The 23,447-nt window shown below is 31.8% G+C and overlaps 3 protein-coding genes across 6 annotated transcripts; 2 read left to right on the top strand and 1 right to left on the bottom strand.

Moving 5' to 3' along the window:
- Window positions 1-1,739: 1,739 nt before the first annotated feature.
- On the top strand, window positions 1,740-3,492 carry LOC112639151 (28S ribosomal protein S5, mitochondrial-like). Of its 2 annotated transcripts, XM_025412229.1 has the most exons (6): window positions 1,740-1,760; window positions 2,009-2,175; window positions 2,292-2,404; window positions 2,497-2,836; window positions 2,989-3,210; window positions 3,286-3,492. In XM_025412229.1, the coding sequence occupies exons 4-6, from the start codon at window positions 2,608-2,610 to the stop codon at window positions 3,333-3,335; spliced, it is 501 nt and encodes a 166-aa protein (XP_025268014.1). In that variant the 5' UTR covers window positions 1,740-1,760; window positions 2,009-2,175; window positions 2,292-2,404; window positions 2,497-2,607; the 3' UTR covers window positions 3,336-3,492. The 2 variants fall into 2 exon arrangements, with proteins under 2 accessions (XP_025268014.1, XP_025268009.1); XM_025412224.1 differs by lacking the exon at window positions 1,740-1,760 and having other exon boundaries at window positions 1,870-2,175; window positions 2,337-2,404.
- Window positions 3,493-8,117: 4,625 nt separating this feature from the next.
- LOC105250648 (tyrosine-protein kinase transmembrane receptor Ror2) lies at window positions 8,118-19,534 on the top strand. Of its 3 annotated transcripts, none has more exons than XM_025411620.1 (9): window positions 8,118-8,325; window positions 8,945-9,060; window positions 11,618-11,808; window positions 11,887-12,148; window positions 12,240-12,482; window positions 12,739-12,923; window positions 13,121-13,772; window positions 13,861-14,230; window positions 19,482-19,534. In XM_025411620.1, the coding sequence occupies exons 2-8, from the start codon at window positions 8,979-8,981 to the stop codon at window positions 14,223-14,225; spliced, it is 1,980 nt and encodes a 659-aa protein (XP_025267405.1). In that variant the 5' UTR covers window positions 8,118-8,325; window positions 8,945-8,978; the 3' UTR covers window positions 14,226-14,230; window positions 19,482-19,534. The 3 variants fall into 3 exon arrangements, with proteins under 3 accessions (XP_025267405.1, XP_025267401.1, XP_011255140.1); XM_025411616.1 differs by lacking the exon at window positions 19,482-19,534 and adding an exon at window positions 14,798-15,218 and having other exon boundaries at window positions 8,119-8,325; XM_011256838.2 differs by lacking the exons at window positions 8,118-8,325; window positions 8,945-9,060; window positions 19,482-19,534 and adding exons at window positions 11,041-11,550; window positions 14,798-15,218.
- On the bottom strand, window positions 18,603-22,952 carry LOC105250647 (RUN domain-containing protein 1). The gene is made up of 10 exons (XM_011256837.2): window positions 22,770-22,952; window positions 22,460-22,662; window positions 21,762-21,855; window positions 21,498-21,665; window positions 20,757-20,937; window positions 20,585-20,679; window positions 19,519-20,337; window positions 19,222-19,319; window positions 19,013-19,107; window positions 18,603-18,952 (listed from the first exon to the last, which is right to left on the bottom strand). Exons 1-10 carry the CDS (start codon window positions 22,770-22,772, stop codon window positions 18,846-18,848), a joined length of 1,863 nt encoding a protein of 620 aa, XP_011255139.1. The 5' UTR covers window positions 22,773-22,952; the 3' UTR covers window positions 18,603-18,845.
- Window positions 22,953-23,447: the final 495 nt, after the last annotated feature.

Here is a 23,447-nt window from a genome sequence, read left to right as displayed (position 1 = left end):
TTATATTATATTATATTTTTATATTATAATATAATATAATAAATACAGCAAATAATTTTTCGATATTGATCGCGATCGCGTCTAGAAAAGGATTTAACGGAGCGTCTTGTATACCACTACTTTACTCTTTGAGTGTCGACACGCGAATAATAATAGAATCGAAAAAAGTTTAGTCCGAAAGACCGTGTTATTATTATTTTTTTTATCGAAACATTTTTCAAGACTCTATAGCATATAAAACATTAGCGCGCTATTACGGTATCAAGGTCGGTTATTGTTTGTTCGTCATCGAAATATTTTACGTATTTTAATATATACGTATATGTATATATGGAATATATTTAAGTATATAAAAGTATTTTATATTACATAGATTTTTTAATTATAGGATTATTTATTAAAAGATTGATGTATGGAGTCTTTCATTATGTTTAGATTCATGATTCAATTATTTTATTGTGCGTTCTCACAATTCAAAATATTTCAATAATTGAAAAATAAAGCATCGCAGATATATTGTATTTGACTCTATAAATATCTATAAATCTATAATACTAAAGAAATAATTTCTGCTCGTAAAAATCGATTTCATATCGAAATAATAATTTATTATTTTAGATTTCTGTTACTATAATTCTTAGTTGATTAAATGAATAAATTACGATTAAATGCGATAGAGAATTTTTGTCGCGATTTGTATATAGATATTAATTATGTGTTATTTATAAAAGTTAATTAATCATATAGTTATAATAAATAATTTTCGGTGTTGATCGTGATCGCATCTAGAAAAGAAATTTAAAGGCGTATCATTATATTACTCATAAAAAATATTAGACAATAACATTTAAAATTATATAAATATGAATAAATATGAAATTATATAAATCGTTTCATAATCGGCATGCAGATATTACAAATGCTATCTGCATCTGATTTATATAATTTTTCATATGTCATTGTCTAATATTTTCGAATGTGTAATAATATTAATGTCACGTTGAAGGTAGATTAAAAGATAATCCGAAACGTTCGTATTTATTGTATGTATTGTGACGAGTAATTTAAAATATACTAATAATTTGAAATATAATAATAATTAAAAGAGAAAGGATTTTTCTTGTGCTCCAGTTATCGCGCTTTTTATTGGCTCTTAATTATCAATTGTTTAGTTAATTTTTAATTATTATTATTTAAGTCAATTTTTTATTTTAATTTTAATATTTATATTATTTAATATTTAAAAATAATATTTAAAAATAAACTAGAATATTTTTTGTGTTATAATTTATTTTCAATGATGAACCGTTGTGATAAAGATCACGTAAAAATGGCGGTGGCGATGGTGATGATGGATGATGTGTGATTAATATATTGTATCAAGGAATATATTAATAATTAATTATATTATTAATACAGGGAGAGAAAGACCACCTAAAACTTTAGATTTGTATTAAAAATTTAGCGTTTTGCATTATCGATACTTGTGTTACGGACGGAACAATACATAATAATGTTACCTACTGAAAACATTTAGGATTTAGCTTCGTAGTTCATGTCCACGTTTTTATTTCAGAGGGCGTATTGTCTTTAGAAATTATCCAAGTGATCTATGATGTTTCTTATTCTTCTTTCTGATTGAAATTAATTGAGGCAAATATTTTTTTAATTAAACGGTAGTATATATTAAATTACATATAATAATGGCGATGGTGGTGATAGATAATGTGTGATTAATATATAATATAATATAATATCGGGTAATATATTTTAATAATTATACTTGATAGATAGATAGATAGATAGATAGATAGATAGATAGAGAGAGAGAGAGATGACAAAACTTATTTATATTACAAATTTATTTAATATATACAAACGTTTTGCATTACTTATGTTATCGACATTTCGTGTACGAGGCATGGAATATAATCCGAAATTATGTTACCCATTGAAAACATTCGTAGATTTGACTACGTAGTTCATGTTTATATTATTTTGTTTATAGGATGCATTGCTTTCAGAGATCGCCTAAAAGCAGACTATGACAAAACAGAGTGAAAACTATGAACAATTTTGTTGTTTGTTTTATAGATTTTTAAAATGGCTTTTCGTATGCTACATATTTGTAGAGTTGTAAATAATTTGATAAAAATGTTCAATCTGTAAACAATGGTAACGCAAATGAAATATATTATTGTCTCTAAATCATTATATGTAATTAACATATAATATGTATTTAAAATTAATTTATCAATTTAATTCTAATAAAATTATGAAAATTTTTTCAGGTATATATTATTGTATTTAATATTGTTTAATTTATTGTTTGTCAGTCATTCACATTTGTTAAAAATAGTCACTTTATTAAATAATGTGAGAAACTCTATGTTCTTTGGGAATAGTAAGTAGAACTTTTATGGATATAGCATTTTGATAATAGTTTATATTTATAATAGAAAATAGTTTGTATTTCACTGTGCTTTTGTTCTATAGAACCTGAAGATGAATTATGAAAGGGTGTGACAAGTATCAGTAATGCAGGAAGACGCAGAGGTAGAGCAAGAAGAGTAGTGAAAAGAGAGACCTAAGGGGCAAATAATTGGCATGGGAAAAATTCCGATACAATTTCCTGGTCTGAACACTTCTGTGTTTAGAGGAAAAGAATTAATTCAACAGCTAAAACTGCTTGTAAATCTTGAAAGAAAGCAAAAACTAATGGAATTACCACAAAGTCAGACCAGGCCAATGCAAATAAAATTATCGCCATTGAAATGTGGTTGGAGGAGTGTTACAATGGATGGCAGAAGCATTGAATTAGATCTTATTGGAAAAGGTTAATATTTATGCTATTATTGGATTATAATGGTTAAATTACATACATACAAAAATCATGTGATACGATGTCTATTATCAATTTTTTTTTTTTTTGATGTTTCAGTTCTAAATATTAGAATCTTATATAATTAATATCTTTGTTTTCTGCAGATACATTTGAAAGTTTTGAAACCTGGATTTTGGGAAACAAAATGATAACTTGTATGACCAGTAATTTAGCACGTAAGACTAGAATCAATTCATATATAGTAACTGGGAATGGAAATGGATTGGCTGGATTTGCGTTATCAAAAGCCAAAGCATCCCTAAAGACGATTAAAAATAGGACTGGTCAAAGATTAATGTATATTCCTACATATAAGGAACACACTGGTAAGAAAATACTTGTCAATACTATATAATATAAAATTTATTTCTTCTCTTTTAATATCACTTTGTATTTTTCAGTGTTACATGATTTCTTTACACAGTTTGAAAATATAAAAATATATTTGTAAAGAAAATTCATGAAGGATAATGGGGTTTGTCATCATGCGATAAAAGCGTGTTGCGAGATAATTGGCATAAAGGATATGTATGCCAAAGTACAAGAAGGAATGTAAAAGCATTCTTTGATTGGTTTATTGCAATAAGTGTGAATATAAAGTATTTAAAGGCATATTACTTTTTATTTAATTATATTAGAAAGTAATATTTTTTATTTATAAAAATATATATATATATATGTTAGACATAAAGCTAAAAAAAACGTGGATTGTGTCGATTAATTAATTAATTGTTTTATTTAATTATCAATTTATATATGTATATTATTAACAATGATTTTTTGTTTACTTAAACTTTATAAGGTTGTACATAAGAAACAATCTTTTTTATTTATTTAGTATTTCAAGCATATTTTCATAGAACTTTAATTTAATTATTATATTATTAAAAATATTGAACAAAATAAAGAATTAAAGCTGGCTTTCTCTGTAGCCTCATGGCAGATTATATCAGTAATCATACTTTAATTATTGCAATATATCATGAAACAAATCAATATATCAAATATGCTATATCAAATATGTAGTGTAAATATTTTAATTTTTTCGTATACGATCTATTTTTTATTCTATCGATGTTTTCATAGTGATGCACCTTGAGCATTTTACTTAATATATTTGCAATAAAAATATATTAAAACAAATTATTTTGCAAATTTATTATTCTAATTTTTATTTAGAAAGAATATGATTTAAAAAAACGTATGAATTTTTTCAGATTTTTTTACATATTTCTATTGAATAAAAAGCATCAGATAAAACTGACTTTTCTGTACATTTTAAATGTGCCAAAAGATTTGCTCTTTATTTTTTATACTTACTGCAATAATGTACACTAAAAATGACAGATCTATATTAAAAATGATAGATTAGTAGTATATTTAGTAGTTGGAAAGAAAGAGAGCAGAAATGAAAAGTCTATCTAGAGAATTTAAAAGAATAAAAACCAAATCTAAAAATAATACATAAAGATTAATATTATGTATTTTTTTCATGAGGAATGTGGAGCGCACATTTATGCATTTATTTATTTAGATGAGATTTACTTTAGAGCACATTCAGTATTCAACTTTAATTTTATTTTCTCTTTCTTACGATATAAAAGTATAACATAATTACCTGCAAATGCTATCATTTTTGTATGCTTACAGTGATACAGAAACAATATTACGAGTACTATATTTACAGATAACATCTGTATAATAAAAAAAGTACCAAAGTCTAATGGTGAAAAAAGGGTAAATATTGTAGACCAGCATAAGTATCAACCAATTATTCCATTGCTCTGTTTCATTAGAGTTGCAATTTTCTTTTATAATATCATGAATATTATAAATAAGATAAAGATTTCAGTACGTTTCAAATAAATTTATATATTTTATGTATGTAATACTGCGCACACATATTAAAAGGTGATAATATCGTAGTTATAATAAGATACAATCCTGGCAATGTAGCGATGTTTTGATTCTGACAATAATTTAATTTGATTTATTTTTAAGAAATGCGCACAATACTTGAGAGCAAATTATTTTTGTGCCACGTATTACGTGTGTAAAATTCCACACACAGTATCATATTGTCTGCGGTATATGAAAAGCTTCATCGATGAAATAATGTGATAATACAATTGAGATATAAGAAAAATAATATAGTACTTGTAATAAATAATGTTAATGTGGAATACATAAATATTTTATATTTTAATTTTATGTAATCGAGATGAGATAAGACATTCATGATTACTTTAAAAATGTGTCCAAATATCATGTAACTTCAATAGCTGCACATTCGTCAAATTAATCCTATTACGTTAAATGAATCACAGCAGCTTGTTTTAATTTAATCTAATCTAACCAATTATATTATATGCTCCTCATTAAAATGTGTAAAACTATACGTCGCACATTTAATGCGATTAATATACTACGTAATAAAATGTAATACACTAATGAAATAATTAAATATTATTTTTGAAAGCATGATACAATCCAGGCAGCATACGCTTGTGTTTACATTCGATATCCAAAGACACTGAGAGGTTAGGTTAGGTTAGAACAAACAAATTTATCGTTTAACAGTTGGCAACCCTACGAGATAGGCTGTGCAGCACTGCGCGCGCGTATACAAAATAAATTTGAAATCGCTTGTAGCATAACCGTCTTCACGCGATCGACTTTATTTGAATTGCACCGAATCGAATTATGATGCCGATTTGTCCGAATGTAATTCGGGACATCGCGATGCTGTATAAGCGTCGAATGAGCACGAATTATCACGCAAATATGATAAATGAAATCTACTCACCGGCTGTTCCACAGGCCGCTCCTCCTCGGGACAGTTCGCTCGCCTCGGGACGTCCTATTTCGATCTTGATGCACACAAATCCACACGATATCATCAACGCGAACGCGCAACACTTTATTCGGCAATCCCGATATTCGCTCGCATCCGATAATCATCATCAAGGGCGCGAATAATGCGACGCAACTTCGCTCCATCTTCGCAATGACGCCATCATTGAATATCGTCAAAAATCGCTGTCGCGCGTTTCCATCGACACACTATAAAAGTCGCGCGATCATCCTTCGACACTCTCGACGCTCGTTCACTCGCGATATTCGTTTAAAAACGGTTAAAAGATGCGAAAAATGCGGACGTACGACGATCCGTGTAACTGCGTATGACTCCGATTCACTCGCCAACATGGCGGCCGTATGACGCGTTTGACGTAGCAGTGACGTCGCAGTGACGTCGCAGTCACGCGCCAACATGGCGGCCGAACCAGTGCGCATTCGTTTCTGCCCATGGCCATTCCTGCGCTCAACGTTCGCACAACTTTGATTTCTGAATATTGTCTACGGCTTTAATTAATAGCACATAATGATAAATATATAAAGATGGAATCAATTAATCATATTGGTCATATATGTAGACTTGCCCGAAGAAATAGAAAAAAAATTGAGATATATTTTTAATTTCTTTTTCTTTTAGTAAAGGATGGAAATGTCTATTCATAGGCTTGTTCTTTTTTTCCTCTTTCGCGCAATTTCGATTCAATATATAACGTAGAAAATTCATAGTATATTATGCTAATGATATGAATTACGAATGATTCGATTGTTTTATCGCGCTTTTCCAAAGTCAAATCTTATAATATTTATTTTTGCATTTTAAAAGACTGAGAGCGATTCATATACAGAGTTTGAAGAGATATCCAATGCACGACAAATTATACTTGCGTTGATTAGTATTCATCAATACCGAACTGTTAATCGCGAATACGTACAATACTTTCATACATTTTTTTCGCAAAGAACGATATACGAAATGCAATATTTCGCGCCTCGCGTTTCACTCATGCAGCCATCTTTCTTTGCTGTTTAGTATCGCCATCTGCATTCGCGTTAAACGCCAGAATTACGTAATCCCGATACTTCGACTGCCGGTAAAATCATCATTTTGTGCATGTCGGTAAATTGTTAGAATCGCGTCGCGCAAGCATGATTTTTTTATTTGTAACCTAACAAAATATGTAATTAAAAGTTCATGTAAAACACGTGTTTTTAATCAAATTACATATACTTATTCCGTTACTCTAATACTTGTACGTTAACAGATTTAAGTTACACACATTGCATAAAGCTTCCAGAGAAAAATATCCAGAGGCACAAATATTTTATTATTTAAACGAAAATCATGCGAAGATGAAACAATAGGTTAAAGAAGCCGTATAATCATTGTACTTTTATGTATAAACGTTTCACAAAATAAAATCTTTATAAATGAAGTATTACATTAAAAATATTAGTATAAAATTAAATATCCATGTGAGATTTAAAATTTCTTGTCCTTTTTTTTCTTTAGAATTTTTTTATTTTTTTTTTCTAAAGATTCTTTAAGCGAGAACTGCTTCTTTCACAAGACTATTGAACAATTTGAATATCTGATATTTTTTTAGTAGTTTAAATTTCGTGAAAAAATTCGAGAGTAAATTAGATTTTACCGTATTACTGCACATATCGATTAAATGCTATATCAAATATGTAGTGTAAATATTTTAATTTTTTTGTATACGATCTATTTTTTATTCTATCGATGTTTTCATAGTGATGCACCTTGAGCACTTTGCTTCATATGTTTGCACTAAAAATATATTAAAGCAAATTATTTCGCAAATTTATTATTCTAATTTTTATTTAGAAAGACTAAGATTAAAAAAGACGTATGAATTTTTTCAGATATTTCTATTGAAAAAAACGCATCAGATAAAACTGACTTTCCTGTACATTTTAAATGTGCCAAAAGATTTGCTCTTTATTCCACTTACTGCAATAATGTACACTAAAAATGACAGTTTAGTTGAGTTAACAAAAACTTTTTTTTCTCAATGTACGTGTGTGTGTGAGACTTTAAAAATATACTTGGATATAAATACATTTATATTATTAAACGATTAATATATCTCGTGAGGTTTAATAAATAATTAATTAATCTGTGTACACTGAGAAAAAAAGTTGTTAACTTAACTAAACCATTTAACTAAATTATTGCCTTTTTAATTGGAATATTTAACTATTATAAATCTAACATGACATTTATTTAACTTGATTATTTCAATATTTCAATTAAAAAAATAATAATTTAGTTAAACGGTTTAGTCGAGTTAACAACTTTTTTCTCAGTGTACGCGCGCGTGTGTGTGTGTGTGACTTTAAAAATATACTTGTATATAAATACAATTCTCACATACGTCACAGTACGCGTTAAATATTTCGGCAGCGAGCTAACACGTCATTCGACCTTGTGACGTCATTTGGCCTTGTGACGTAGCGCGCTATTGTTTACATACGCGACGACCTCCCCTCATTCGCACGGCGACATTCCAACGGAGAAAGTAGCGATACGGACCGCTCCGTATTATCGAATTCTTTTCCTAAAGGTACGATCGCGATTAGATCAAAATATAATAATTCGACTATTACAAATGACAAATAATTAACTCTTATAATAAATGCAATTGTGGCGACGATAAATTCATCGAAACGCGATCTTTCATTATTGCAAATAAAAATTGAAGCGAAAGGGGCAAAAATTACAAATTTTCTCGCAATATTCTCCGATTATCGAACTTTACGAATAATAATTATTTCTTTAACATTGCGTAGAATGAAATTCGATTTCGCCCGATGTTTTAAACTTTCCTAAACTGCATGCATATATATCATATTAATTAAACGATTGCTGTATCATCAATTTACATTACTTTAATATTTTAATCTTATGATTCGCGTTATTATGCATATATTATACATCAACAAATAGAAATAGTTAATTAGTGTAAGAATCAAGTGGTGCATGATTTTGGCTTCGTTTAAAAATCGAGCGAATTATTGTAATTTTTGTGTTCTTCTCTTGCAATAATAATAAAATAATAATAATATTATAAAAATACGTATCTCGTATGATTATTTTGCGATCGAGAGTGCCCTGCAAAGTGGCGATCGTTTCTGTATATGACTGAAATATAATTAACTGAAATATAATTGTTTGTTCGCAAGTGAATACGTGATTGCTACGAGGAAACAACAAAGGATGAAACAACAAAAGAGAAGGACATCTGGAAAAGTATCGGACAGAAAGCAGGGAGAGAGCCTGAAGCAGCCAGAGACATGCGGTGAGTAATTTATAAAAATTATTTATTATTTATTATTTATATACACTATTTTTAAAATAGATATATTGCTTATTATTTTATTATCGTTTTATTTTTCGATCATTTAAATATAGAATTCGGATTGAAATGCAGTAAAACAATCGAATCGTAGATCTAAATAATTAACTTAACAAAAAGATCCATAAAAGATATATTAGTTCTTTTAATAAATAATATCGTATACTTAATCTATATAAAAATGAAATATTATCTATTTATTTCTAAATATTAAATACTATAAATTTAATAATTATATATTTTGTAAAATTTAATTAAAAGAATCTTTAAGATATTCCAAAAGAAACGAAGAACTTTTCTCAACGTAGAAAAAGTTTATTATAAACAAATTTAGTTAATTATTAATAAGTTTAGTTAATTATAAACAAATTTATATTTAATTATTATAATTAATTTGTATTTAATTTTATTGAAATTTTATTATTAATTTTATTGCATTGTCAAACTCTACGCGATCTCTGTAATGATAGCTATTCACGAAATAGATACAGTGAAATAATCAATTATTATCGAAAAGAGGCAATAATATAAATCTTTTAAATCTAATTTAAACTTTTGATAAACGATATCAAATTTTTTTATTATGATGAGAAATAATCAATTATTATCGAAAAGAGGCAATAATATAAATCTTTTAAATCTAATTTAAACTTTTGATAAACGATATAAAATTTTTTTATTATGATGAGAAATCTTTATTAAAGATCATAATTGCAAATAAAAATGGAAATAACGAAGTATAGTACGAAGTATAGTAATCGTTTAATAAATAATTAATCCGTGTGTACGTGTACGTGTGTGTGTGACTTTAAAGATGTGTGTTTAATAAATTATTAATCCGTGTGTACGTGTACGTGTGTGTGTAATTTTAAAGATGTGTGTTTAATAAATAATTAATCCGTGTGTGTGTGTGTGTGTGTGTGTGTGTGTGACTTTAAAGATATACATGTATATAAATACACTTGTATATAACTTTAAAAATATATATTTCCGTTATGTTAATTATCCGATTTTTATTCGATCGTTTTATTGCGCGTTCTGAATCAAATTATATTTAGATCAAATGATATCAGAGAGAATATTTATTTATTATATTAGAATTCTAAATGTGTGTGTGTGTGTGTACACATATATATTAGGATAGAAACGAAATAGAAATACAAGAATAATCATTGCTCGTAAAGATTGCAACAAAGTAATAATTTATAATTTTGATTCCTATCGTATAATCGAGTATCGTATTTCGAGAGCAATCAACTATTTAAATAAAATTGTATATAACTTACGAATATATTCCACTTATTCCGGACGTTAATATCGCGACAACGACGAATAAACTTTTCAAAAAAGTTCAATTCAACTATTTCATATATAAGGCAGTTCTACCAATCACTGATACAAAAAATTCGTCAATTGACCAGTTGGTGAAACTGTTTCAGTCCTGAGTATTTTCTTAAAAGAGCTGTTGGCGTACATACATGCGTGTATTATGTTTACGCGCGTTACACGTTCGAACGAACCTTGACATTCTCGCGGGTAAAGTCACTAGATTAACAAAGTACCGCATAGTGCAGATAGTGCACACTTTGTGTAGCTATCTATACTAAGTGCAATTTTTCTAACCTTGATCCTGGTTTGTCCTGTGTCCTGTTGTGCGTGAGGTGAGAAAACTCCTTCTGTTGCGCAGAAAAAGAAGAAAATATCAAAAATGCCAGGTTGTTGCGTGGAGAAATGCAACAATCGCCTATATCTATACTATCGGACGCCATTTTTGCTCCAGCTTATCTTATTGAGATCAAAATTGCGGTACTTTGTTAATCTAGTGAATTTACTGCTTAGAGAGAGAAAGAGACATAACCTAAATTCATTGCTATCTCTTTTGTGGCGCGTTTGACTCTCTTACAATTTATTCTTAATCTATGGCGCAGGCAGCTCCACCATAACCTCCAAATTGAACTGATACCGCCATGATACACTGCCGATTAATACCGAAAAGTAGAGCGATAAATTAAAAATATCAATAATCAGGAATCACGCAAGATCTCATGTGCTCGATTATTGTGGTCGCTCGTTATGGAATATGATAATAAATCGTTTCGCGGAAGATATTTGGTCATCGCGTCTCTCGGTCACTCGATTAGAATAGTTCGATGTAACCGTTGAGGAAAAAGTAAAGAGGGGTGAAAACGTTCGCGGACTTTACGAATCGCCTGTTTTTTTTATCGAATATGTGAGCCTTCCTCGAGATTCGCATCACTTTACAACAGTTTATAAATATATATATATATTTATACATATAGATCTACGTATATATAAATAAATATATACATACATCTATATATGTATGTATATGTAAATGAATGTAAATAATGGTGTTTTGGACTGTCATTTATTCGCTAGCGATATTTCTGCACTTCAGTGCCATACAAGCAAGTATGTATCTTCTCAGTGTAATTATTGTATAAATGTGAAAGAAATACAAACTCTTTGTTTCCTCCAGAGCCAGAGTCGCAGGGTTACTGCGCACCATACAGCGGCAAGATCTGCAAGAAATATCTCACTGGTATCGGGAAAGTCTGGTTTAATGATTCCAACGACAATCCCGGTGGATGGCTGAATGAGAAGATCACGTCGAATCTCTGGGAAGAATTGATAGAAACGCTTCTAGAGCCATGTCGTTCGGCGGCAGAAGTGCGTTGTCTTAAAATTATATATTCCAAAGGATGAGGAATCAATGAGTTAATATTTGTTACTTCTATTCTGTTGTAGAAAATGCTGTGCATGTATGCATTTCCGTTATGTCACGAATCGGTAGGCCTACCCTTATGCTACGAGGATTGCATGGCTGTACGTCAGCAATTTTGCTTCAACGATTGGGCCATCATCGAGGACAACAAGCAGAGAGACATTTACATTCGTTCGCGTGGACACTTCGTGCTACCGGAATGCGAGAGCCTGCCCAAAGTGAACAAGAAAGTGCCTACTTGCTCGCATGTACACCTTACCGATATGGATGAGGAAGTTGTCACTTGTAAGTTATTGCACCTTTTTTTGAATAACATCACATGATATAAAAACAGATTATAGAAAGCTATAATAATAAACTATCGTATTGACTTTAGATGATTGCATCAGAGGCAACGGTAGATTCTACATGGGAAAGGTCAACAAAACGAAATTTGGATTAGACTGCCAATCGTGGAGCGCCCAAGTGCCGCACAATCATGATAAACCGCCCGATGTCTTCCCGCAGATTCAATTCAGTGAAAATTACTGTAGAAATGCGGGTGGCGATGAGCCAGTGCCATGGTGCTTCACAACCGATCCCCTCATACGTTGGGAGCATTGCGATATTCCTGTATGTGGTGGGTATAATTGAAATATTAAGAATTTTTTTTTATGTAAATTATATATCAAAACATTTAGAAAGTAGTAAAATTCGAAAATATATTTTTTAAAAGAATAATTCGAGTTATTGTATCAAAGAAATGTTTATTTATTTATTTATAAAATATATTTTCTACAAATATCTTTAATGTAAATTAATATTTCTTTAATTATTTTTTCCTAATACAATAAATAGTATTGATGTCAAAATAACGATTCAATATCTTTACTCAGATAACATGACAACTAAAGTAGAGATTGAATCAAAAGATATAACGATGGATACTCTATTTAATAACACACTGGTGCTCATATTATCAGCATTGGGCTTTGCAATCATAGCCGGTGCATTACTGTCTATCCTCCTGAGCCAAAGACTGCACAAACGTCATCGAGGCTATAATCCAACTGATAATCAGGTGCGTTTATTTAAAAAATATTTTAGTAATTGTGTTCATATGCATATATACACAATTAAATATAATTTAAAAAATGTTTTATATATTATTTATAAATTATATTATTTCAACTATATTTTCTTTTTTTGTTTATATTTACAATTTTCGCGTTGATTATGTAATAATGCAACTATTCTAAAAATCTTCCTTCTTTGTAGGACGTGAACATTGATTTAGATAAACTTCCCAACAACGAAGCGTATCATAAGACGAGCGCGCAGCTGAATCCCAAGTTGGAAAAGCTGGAGTTTCCGCGAAATAATATTATTTACGTGCGGGACCTGGGCCAAGGCGCTTTCGGTCGCGTGTTCCAGGCAAAAGCGCCAGGGCTGATCGCGGGTGAGGAATTCACGAATGTTGCCGTGAAGATGTTGAAGGAAGAGGCATCGGACGATCTGTTGCGAGACTTTGAGCGAGAGGCGTGTCTCCTCGCCGAGTTCGATCATCCCAACATTGTGAAGCTGTTGGGTGTGTGCGCGCTTGGCCGACCGATGTGCCTGCTGTTCGAGTACATGGGCCGCGGTGATCTCAACGAGTTCCTACGCTCGTGTTCGCCCAGCAACTACGTCATCCGAATGTCCACCACGGCAGATGACAATGGTCCCACAGCGGGAGAGCCTTCGCGGCTCTCACACATGGACCTAATCAACATCGCCCTGCAAGTGGCGTCCGGTATGGTATATCTGTCCGATCGAAAATTTGTCCATCGCGACCTAGCCACGCGCAACTGTCTGATCAATGATCAGATGATTGTCAAGATCGCCGATTTTGGTCTATCACAGAAGATATATTTGCAGGATTATTATAAAGGTTGTTTCTCATTCTCTCTTATTAGTATTATTAATATTTAATATATCTAGACGATGGAAAATGTAATAATATTCTCATAACAATATAGGGGACGAACAAGACGCTATCCCCGTCAGATGGATGCCTCTCGAAAGCATACTTTACAACAAATACACTGTCGAATCGGACGTGTGGGCGTTCGCTGTATGTTTATGGGAAATCTTCAGTTTCGCGTTGCAACCATATTACGGAATGACGCATGAAGAGGTGGTCAAGTACATTAAAGAGGGCGATGTATTGCGATGTCCAGATAATACACCGCAGTCGATTTACGATCTGATGAAGCTCTGTTGGAACAGGCGACCATCTGACCGGCCTACATTTCGCACAATCTACCAGACCCTTGACGGCATCAGGCAGGAATTGGAGGTCGAATGCAGGTCGGACAACGTTCCGCTACGTATTCGAGTGTAATAACGGTAATAATCGATTTAGTTTTTTTTTATTTTCTTTTTACAATCGCGTACACAGTGTGAAAAATTTACATAAAGTATTCTAGATATTGGCATATATATAAAAATATTCTCAACATTTTTCATTTTATTATTTTATTTAAATAAATTGATCTAAAATTCAAATTTGCGTTTTGACAATAAATATTAAATATTTTTTATATTTACATGAAAAATGTTGAGAATAAAAATTCAAAACTTTAGATAGACTTAACTTGTACCAATAGTTTAGATATAGAAATGTTGCCTGAATAGCATTTTGTGTTTTAAGGAAGATTAATAAAGATTAATAGAAATTAATATTTCTCTCAAAATGTATTTAAAAAAGATAACAATCATCTGGACAGTTCAAGTTTGAGAAGAAAGATCGTTATAAAAAAGTATAAACAAATTTCATTTTTATGCAAGTTAAGTAAAGTGTAGAATTTGCATTATATTATTTTGAATCAGAAATTTCACACTGTGTAACAGATTAATTAAAAATAAGAGTTAGCACGTTATGTGCATCTTTACTTACCTCGATTACATTTCCAGGTAATTAAATCTGTATTGTGTATCATGTGTGATGTGAAATATCTGCCTGCTTTTTTTAATTGAATTCACCACGATATTGAATTAGTTATCAGTCGCGAGAAGTCAGAAAAGGACCAATGTATAAAGTGAAAGCGCAATACTGTATGATGTTGCGTTAACTTCTCTTCGTCTTCTAAAATATGGATGTTCGTCCTTATCGAGGGACATAGTATTGCTCTTTTATACTTTCCCGAAAATCTCTTCTTTCGGATATCGTGTTAACTCGAAAAGATCGACGCTCGTTTCTATTTAGTGTTCAATTAGCTTCCGATTATCCAATTAGAGCTGCCATTTTTCTGATTCTCGGAATCAAAAATTCCGAAGATAGTTTTTTTTTATCTCCGGTTCATAATAAATGTAAATATATATATGGATTCGCGCGTGTTTGTATCAATGTAATTTTAATTTGAAAATAATTTTTATAAATGACAATTTTATAATTTAATATTTATTTTTTTTATTACTTTTTAATTAAAATTTCTAAGTATAATTTATACAAAAAGAAAGAGATCTTTATTCTTTTATATAATTCATTAAAAAATGTAGCATGTTATTTTTATACATGTACATTATACATTTTTCTTGAAAAAGTTTTATATTTCATAATTGGTTAAATTATTTTCATTATATTTTCAAAATATAAAGTTGTTTAAAATTATCTTTCTTTAAAAAGCAATTATTTATAGATAGAAAATTAATTTCTCGTATTATATTATCCTTATTTTTCTCGGTAATATAAAGTAAAATTTATTATTATAAGAGAGTTATTTAAGTTATATTATTATTAAAATTTATTTATTTATTATTTATATATATTTATAAAATTTTACAAATGTTTTTAAAAATATTTGCGAATGTTGCACATTTTCATTATTAAATATATTTAAGATTCGTTCTCTGTGCATCTTATATAAGAAAAATCGACGATTTATACTCATATATATAAATATTTTCAGATAGTAAAATATTAAAGTGGCAGCTCTAATTTCGGATTCAAGTAACGCTTTTAGCAAAGCATAACTCGAATCTGTACAAATAATAATATAAAAGCAGTGTGGCTATAAAAGTGCATTTAGCGACGTTATATCTAGAGGCTCCTTGATTGTTAGACGTGTGTTAGGTTGTTAGATCGTTTGCTGTACTAAAGAAAAAAAAAAGACATAAATGAAACCTATATTAAGTGTGTCGAAGAATTAAAAGAATTATAAGGAAAAAATGTTAAGCGAATCATTAAATGAGTGTACACTGAAAGATTGTTGTAAATTAAGGAAAATCGCGTTTCTTCTACCGATGCAAACCGACGTTTCGCTATAATTTTCTTTTTTGTGTGTATAATAATTTTAAAATTATCTTCAACATCGGTTGCATAGCTCTTTTAATTGCGTTTAGCTTACTAATTATGTTTAATGTGTGATGCGTAGAGAAATTCGAAGTAGGATTTTAGTATACGATGTAGGTATATGGGAAAATACCTTACGGAAAAGGCTAATCGTGTTATTTAGTTGTCACTTATTTATAGTTCGCGACCTTCGACTCGCTAACTGCCTTGTTAGGAAGATAATTTGCTGTTTCGTTCGACTTGTAATTTTAACGAAACACACCGAGACTGAAACCGACACTAGCCATTTCATCACTGCCGCAATTACATTCCAATAAATGTATTATTGTTGCTATACAAAGGAATCGTATCCACATACGCTATAGGTGTTGCGTGTATAAGGATTTTTTTTCTTCTTTTCCTTCTATTCAGCGTGTAAGAGTATGCATAAGCTATATGTAACAGTATTTCTTCGATCTTGTCAATTTATTTTTACGAGTAATTCGCGTGTTCGTTCCGATTGATCGTTAAAAGGAAAAAGAAAGGAAAAGAAAGAGATAACACCACCCGGTACGTCTCTATCAGGAAAGATATTTTCGCTATATCAAATGAAGTACTACGCTGCGATATCATGGATGTCATCGCAACGAGGACAGAAAAAATTAAATCGAAGAGGATTTATTTCCGAGAAAAAAAATATCCACATCTTTTTGAAAAATAGGAATCACGCGTTACAAGAATCGCCGTGAATTTTTCTTTGTTGTTTTTCAATGTGGATTGAAAAAAGGATTTCGGAAATAAGTTTCTCCATCGACGCGCTCTTCCATACATCGATGTAACTCCTCCATTCTGCGAAATACGACAACTCAATGACATAACGCGATAAGACATGCGAATTCTTCCAACGAACAATCGGTGTAGTGTGATCTTTGTAAATAATCGATAAAACGTGTCTCACGAATCTATACCGCTGACAATACCGTTTATACTATTTCTATACAGTATATACAGTACCGATTGTACCGTTTTCGATCGCTCTTTCCGTTGTAGATTTCAATTGTATCACGCTGAAAATATCCAATAATCGATATAATTGTATCACAAACACCTTGAGGGAAAAAGTACGAAACTTTACCGAGATGTACAACTTTAACGGAAGGAATAAACAACCAATTTCATATTACTTTAGATTATTTTCTCCTCTATTACAGATGTCTCTAAACAAAAATGGAGTACGTGTTTTTTTTGTGTGTTGCATATATTATATTAAATATCTAAAGCTAATATTGACCAATCAAAGAACTGTATTATTGTACACGACTATGTCTTTACATTGCATTGCAGATATATTTTCTGCAATTACATTTTTTTTGTTTATGTATGTGTGTGTGTGTGTGTTTAAAATAATTCACTGGTTTTATAAAATTAATTAATTTAAAATAATTCACTGGTTTTATGAAAAACAAACTCGATTTGCATCTTGCTCTTATTTATATTTATGTAAGATATCACATATATTTTATATATGTCGCAGACTTTGTAAATTTAGCATTATTTTACACAAAAGGCCTAGACTTTTTATAAGACGCCAGACGAAAAAATTCCACGTCCTATAAAAAAGCTAAATCTTTTTGTAAAAATAATTTTGATTTTATAAAAAGCGCTACAACAGCTTATAACAGCCTACAACATATATATTTATATATGAATTATATATATATATATATATATATATATATATATATATAACATTTTCTTATACTAATTTAGGTGTAGATATACATAAAATATTTTATATATGATATAAATGTGTTCAGTGCAACAAGTTTCTAGTTACGATATGATATTACACATTTTTGGTATTTATGTCTCTCTCTCTTAAATGCGTTGTGATACTTAGCATAAATGTGCAAAATATGGAATGATTATTTTCCGAAGTGACTAGCTTTGCTTGACTCAGTTCTTGTATCTTTAACACGCCTTGCGCTTACATCGAACAAAAAATATCTTGATGTAGATTCTAATCAAAATTTTTTTACAACATTTGTAGACTCTATCATTCTACATAAGCGAAAATCAAGAAACAAGTTTGTACATTTATAACTGATTTATACAAATATCTGATGCGATACCTTAAATCATTATTACGCCTAATAGTTATTGCAATTCAACTCTTCCTATATATACGTCTAATATATGCTGAACACTTAGGGACTAAGGAAAGGAACGTGACTCGAATCGATACTTTGAGATCTCCTAATGCGTGCTCATATACAGCATAAGTTACCGGAAATAAAATGTTTTTCTTAGACTAAAAGTACGAAGGAAATCGTATAGAGCACAATTTGGATGATTTTAAATATTTTTAACATTTTTATAATTACATTAACAATTACATTAAATATTTAACAGGAATATAATATTCCATTAAAAAGGAAACATTAACGAAAAGAAAAAAAATTATGTATCAAGAATTTATTTTTATTTAAATTGTGCTCCAGATCTTTTCGTACTTGTGAGAGAACTGTATTTAAGTATTCTATTCCTAGTGACTCACCTTGTACATTTTTATCGCTTATGTGTACAATTCTTTGTGTTATAGCTTGTGTTATGGAAGATACTGAAAGGTATATGCAAGTTTTATGGCCTACATTGTCATTTGTATGAAATGGTAATAGTAAGATTGTACAATCAAAATGCGTCCTTTATATTTTGAAACTGTCGCACAGCCAAATCTATCGGTAAGTTGAACTTGTAACTGGTGAGGCGGTCCAAGGTATGAAATGCATCTTGGAAACCTACAAGTTTTATCGTCAAAAGTATTACCTCTCTTTAATTATTTAAATTTTGATACGTACCTGTCTTTACAACATAGCTCCATGAAAGATAATAATTTTCCAGAAGATATTGGCATTGCAGGATCAACTTTAGCCATATCACCAGTTTATTCGCGCTAAAAACAAAAATTATTCTATACAAATTAACAAATAACTATAATAAATAAATGCACATTGATGAAGAGCTATAATAAAAAAACTTGAGAAAGCAATATCATGCCATTACTCACTTTAAAGCCGCGCAGACGAACGCCTTAAAGTGCGAATCGTAACTTCGCTTGTATGGACTATGGGAGGCAATAATATTACCTATGGTTGTCAGTAGGGTCTAGAAAAAAATATATAGAGATAAATAATGATACAGGATTTCCATTTGAGCGCAAAATGTCCAGTGATATCATATATTAGTATTGCAATCCAGCGTGAAGAAGATTCTCGAAGACAATCAATTGGAAAGACTTATTTATTTTATTCTCTCGTCAATTTGCAGTTTCCTGGACATCCTGCATCTTTTATAACGTGGATACCTGCTTCGACGAAGTTATCCTCCCAGCCGCAAGGTCGAGATTGAAGCTCTGTGACAGCTTCTGCGCGGGACTGGAATTGTAACGTCGTCCGTTTTTAATCTCGTAGTACTTGAGTATCAGTTCCCAGACGTGCATAAAATTCGCCGATGTGACATCGCGCTGCGGAAAGCAGCCAACGAACGGCACAACGCTGGATCCGGAACGCGTCACATCCGCGGTCAAGCCGTGCTGCACGAGATCCCTGATCGAGGTCGCGAGATGTTTCCTTACGGCAGACGTGAGTTTCGCGTTGGCATGAGACGCCGAATCCGAGTCTGATGTGTAGTCGTTCTCGTTGTCATCGATATCGTCATCATCTTCCTCGTCGTCGTCGTCGGGCCGGCGCTGCTGCCGCTGCGACATCTCCGCGATCGTCTCCAGCACGTGCTCGACGGCGATGTCCAGTCTGGTGCGTAGGTCGCGCCAATTGTGTACCGAATTCTTATTTCCGCCAAAGTTCCGACGTACTCGTTCGCTGCCACAACCCAGCTGCGACATCAGGAACATATGCAGGAGCGCGACTACCTTTCGCACGGTATTCAGGGTCCTGGTGCGACTGGCGCTGTTCGATTCCCCCTCAATCGGCCCCCTGCCCCGGTCAAAATGCCGTTTGGCGTAGGAGGCCGATGAACCGCTTGCGTGCACTGGACATGCACACGTGCACGCCAACGTTTCCGTGCTGACTTCGCCCTGAAGATAGTTTATGAAACGCTCCAAATCAGCGACCTGCGTCTTCAGCTGGCAGACAAGTTGCTCCTTCATCTTCAGTGGGCTGACAATCTGTCATATGAGATATCATTAGCAGTTGCTTCAACTATATCGCATACAAATATTACGTTATGCTACACAAATATCTCAGAGACACATGTTCTTTTGATCATAGCTTGTATAACTTATTTAAGGATTAAGCGAAAAAATATTTAGCTTTTTTACAATTTTGAATATCCTTTGCATATCTTTGATTTTGAATTAAGATTTTATTAAAGCCTCGAGATATTTTAAACAATGATTTCGAAATTTCACATACTTGACTTATGGCATAATCGACTTGCCATCTGAGATCATCCGCCGGTAATTTGCATAGATCGTCAACGTCAAAGTTCAACTTCTCTTTTAAGTGACCTGCGAGTAGAGCGTTTTTATTATTTTCCATTTCCTCTCTTTTGCGCAATATATTTCGATAAAATTCTGAAACTCACTAATTACGATATTTTGCCTTTCGAGAATGACGCTCTGCGGTAGATCGGCATCACCAGTCTCATACGCATATTTTTCGAGATCTTCTAATTGAGATTTCAATTGACTTATCAATTCTCTCTGTTTCGTTCTTTGCAATGCCATTTTGGATTCGACTTCCGCATCAGTAATTACATCAGTTACCTATAGTTTTAATGCGATTAAGCAAATAATATTAAATATAAGCATTAAGAAAAAAAGGGATTTTGCAAAATGTTCTCTTATCGTTACTGTTATAGCTAAAAAAATTTTTTAAATTGAAAGCATTAACAAGAATTTAAGCAGACTTTTATCTATGACAGTTTAAATTAATAACATATAGAGAAGGATTGGATGTGTCTGGATATGAAAATAAAATAAATAATTAAAAGAAGAATACTTTGAAAAATTTTATTGTGCATTTAGAAATTATATTAAAAGAACAGAAAAAACACAGGTATAAAACATAAATATAAATTTATAACTTATATAAATAAATAAAATATAAAATGAAAAAGAGATGAGTAATAAATAAGAGATAAATATAAAAGTATGATATAAAAAAAAATGAAAGTGACTAGATGTAGAATGAATGAGTAAAGGTATGCATTAAAGCGATAAAAATAAAATCGCTAAATAAAGCGATAAAGAAAAGTTAATGAAAATACTATAGAAAAGTCATCTACACTGAAAAAATTGTAGAAAATTTGCTTTCTATGACTTACGCTTCGATCACAGCCTACAGGAGACATCGGCGTGATAGATCTACTTTCTAACAATAAGCTGTTTGGTACATCCGGTATTCCCCTAAACGCGAATTCCTCCAACTCTTTGAGCAGTGTTTCCTTTTCGCTGGCTGGTGCATCCACAATTTGTCGTAGACGAAACTGAACCTGTACAGAAGTTTTCATTAATCAGTATATTAGTATTAATTAAGCGCAAAGTAAGACAAGTTCAATTGTGGATTAATATAGTTTCGATTCTTGTACCTGAGCAAAGTGGGTGGTTAGTGCTATGAGAGACGAGTTCAACATCTCCTGCTCCTCTTCCAGCACTTTCACCCTCTCCATATCATAAGCAAGACTAGAAACATAAGGGGAAATTATTTTACCTATAATGCATGAAAAAACTTATTTTCTATTTACATTTTTAATTATGATTTTTATGTCTTAATATGAAATAAATAGAATCATGTAAATGCTTTGTTGTAAATTATAAGTATATACTTTTGCTTATAACAGAATTTGCCAAAAATTCAATTGATGGATTAGCAGAAGAAAACCAAATGACCCAAAAATATTTTGTGATTAAACTCCTCTGAATTATTTATGACATTTCAAATTTTCTTACTTAAAATATTGCTACTGTAAGAATATTCTGAAATATCATCACTCTTTGTGTCATGAAATTAAAATTCTAAAAATTTTTAAATAATCCACGAGATGTTGACGAGAGACAAACATTATTGCAGAAAGTTACTTTCAGCAAGTTGAACAGCATTCTTGGCAAGCTCTGTCATAAAGAAAAGGTATTTATAACTCGAAAAATAAACAATTCTAGGTCCAGGTAACTCTCTTCATCCTTACAAAGAATATATGCTAAAATCTGATCATGATTTCTCATTCTCTATAGATTATATGTTACATATGTTATATATTCCAGATTGTTGAAAGAGAGAGAGACGCACTTGTCTATGTTGGCATTGACGTATTTATACTCGTCCCCGAACTCATCGCCGTCATTCGCCCCAACTGGGGCCCATCTTTCCCCAGACGGTCTGCTCTCGCTGCTCTCGTCCGAATTCTCAATCTCGTCGCTCTCGCAGAGCGCCCGCGAGTGTCGCCGTACGCCGTCCATTGTCTCCTTATCGCTCATCACCTCGCCTACCTCCTGGTTGGCATGTTAACAATACGAAAGCATATCGATCTGTACGACCTTTTGTGTGTCGGACACGTATCCGGATCGGACAGCCCGACGTCTCGCGATTGTTTACGTACCATGACAGTTTATGTCCCGATGCGCACGATGGCTACCTCGAACGCAGACGACCCAGAGACTCTAGATCGCAGACGCTTCCTTTTTTTTATTCTTTTTTTCCCGATATCCAAATCATTATTAATTGATCGGGTGCGCACGTGTACGTCCGTGACGCCACAGCCACAGCACAGACGTCAAACGGATAAAACATGGACTGCGATAAAGAAGATACGGACGCAATATGGAAAAATCGTGGACAAAACCCGCGCATGCGCAGTAGCACATGCGCGGAGCGTCCCGTTTGCGATTGGCCACAGCCAATTATATCTGTGCCTAGGGTAACCAGCAACGATTGACCAACGGCCGCATTCAGCGAACTCAACAGTTGGGCAACATTACTAGATTTTCCGATGTAATTCGACGCTGATTGGTCGGACCTAAAAGTAGAAACCAATTATATTCGATTGTTACTTAGCGGTTGAATCCGCTGAATGCGGCCAATCAGAGAGTTCTATTTTGAATTGGCCAATTGACGACGTGGTCAATCGGACGCCATCCGCGGACGTCGGGCTTTATAAGAATGTTTATATTTCATTGCAATGAAAATATGTATTTTTTATTTATTTATTTCGAATATTATACAAAGTTAGTAAAAAAAGAGAAAGTGCAGAAGTGTAGAAAGAAAGGAACAGATATCT

Source organism: Camponotus floridanus, unplaced genomic scaffold (genome assembly GCF_003227725.1).
Source record: "Camponotus floridanus strain SB8 unplaced genomic scaffold, Cflo_v7.5 scaffold107, whole genome shotgun sequence".
NCBI lineage: Eukaryota > Metazoa > Arthropoda > Insecta > Hymenoptera > Formicidae > Camponotus > Camponotus floridanus.
This window is presented reverse-complemented; position numbering and strand designations above follow the sequence as displayed.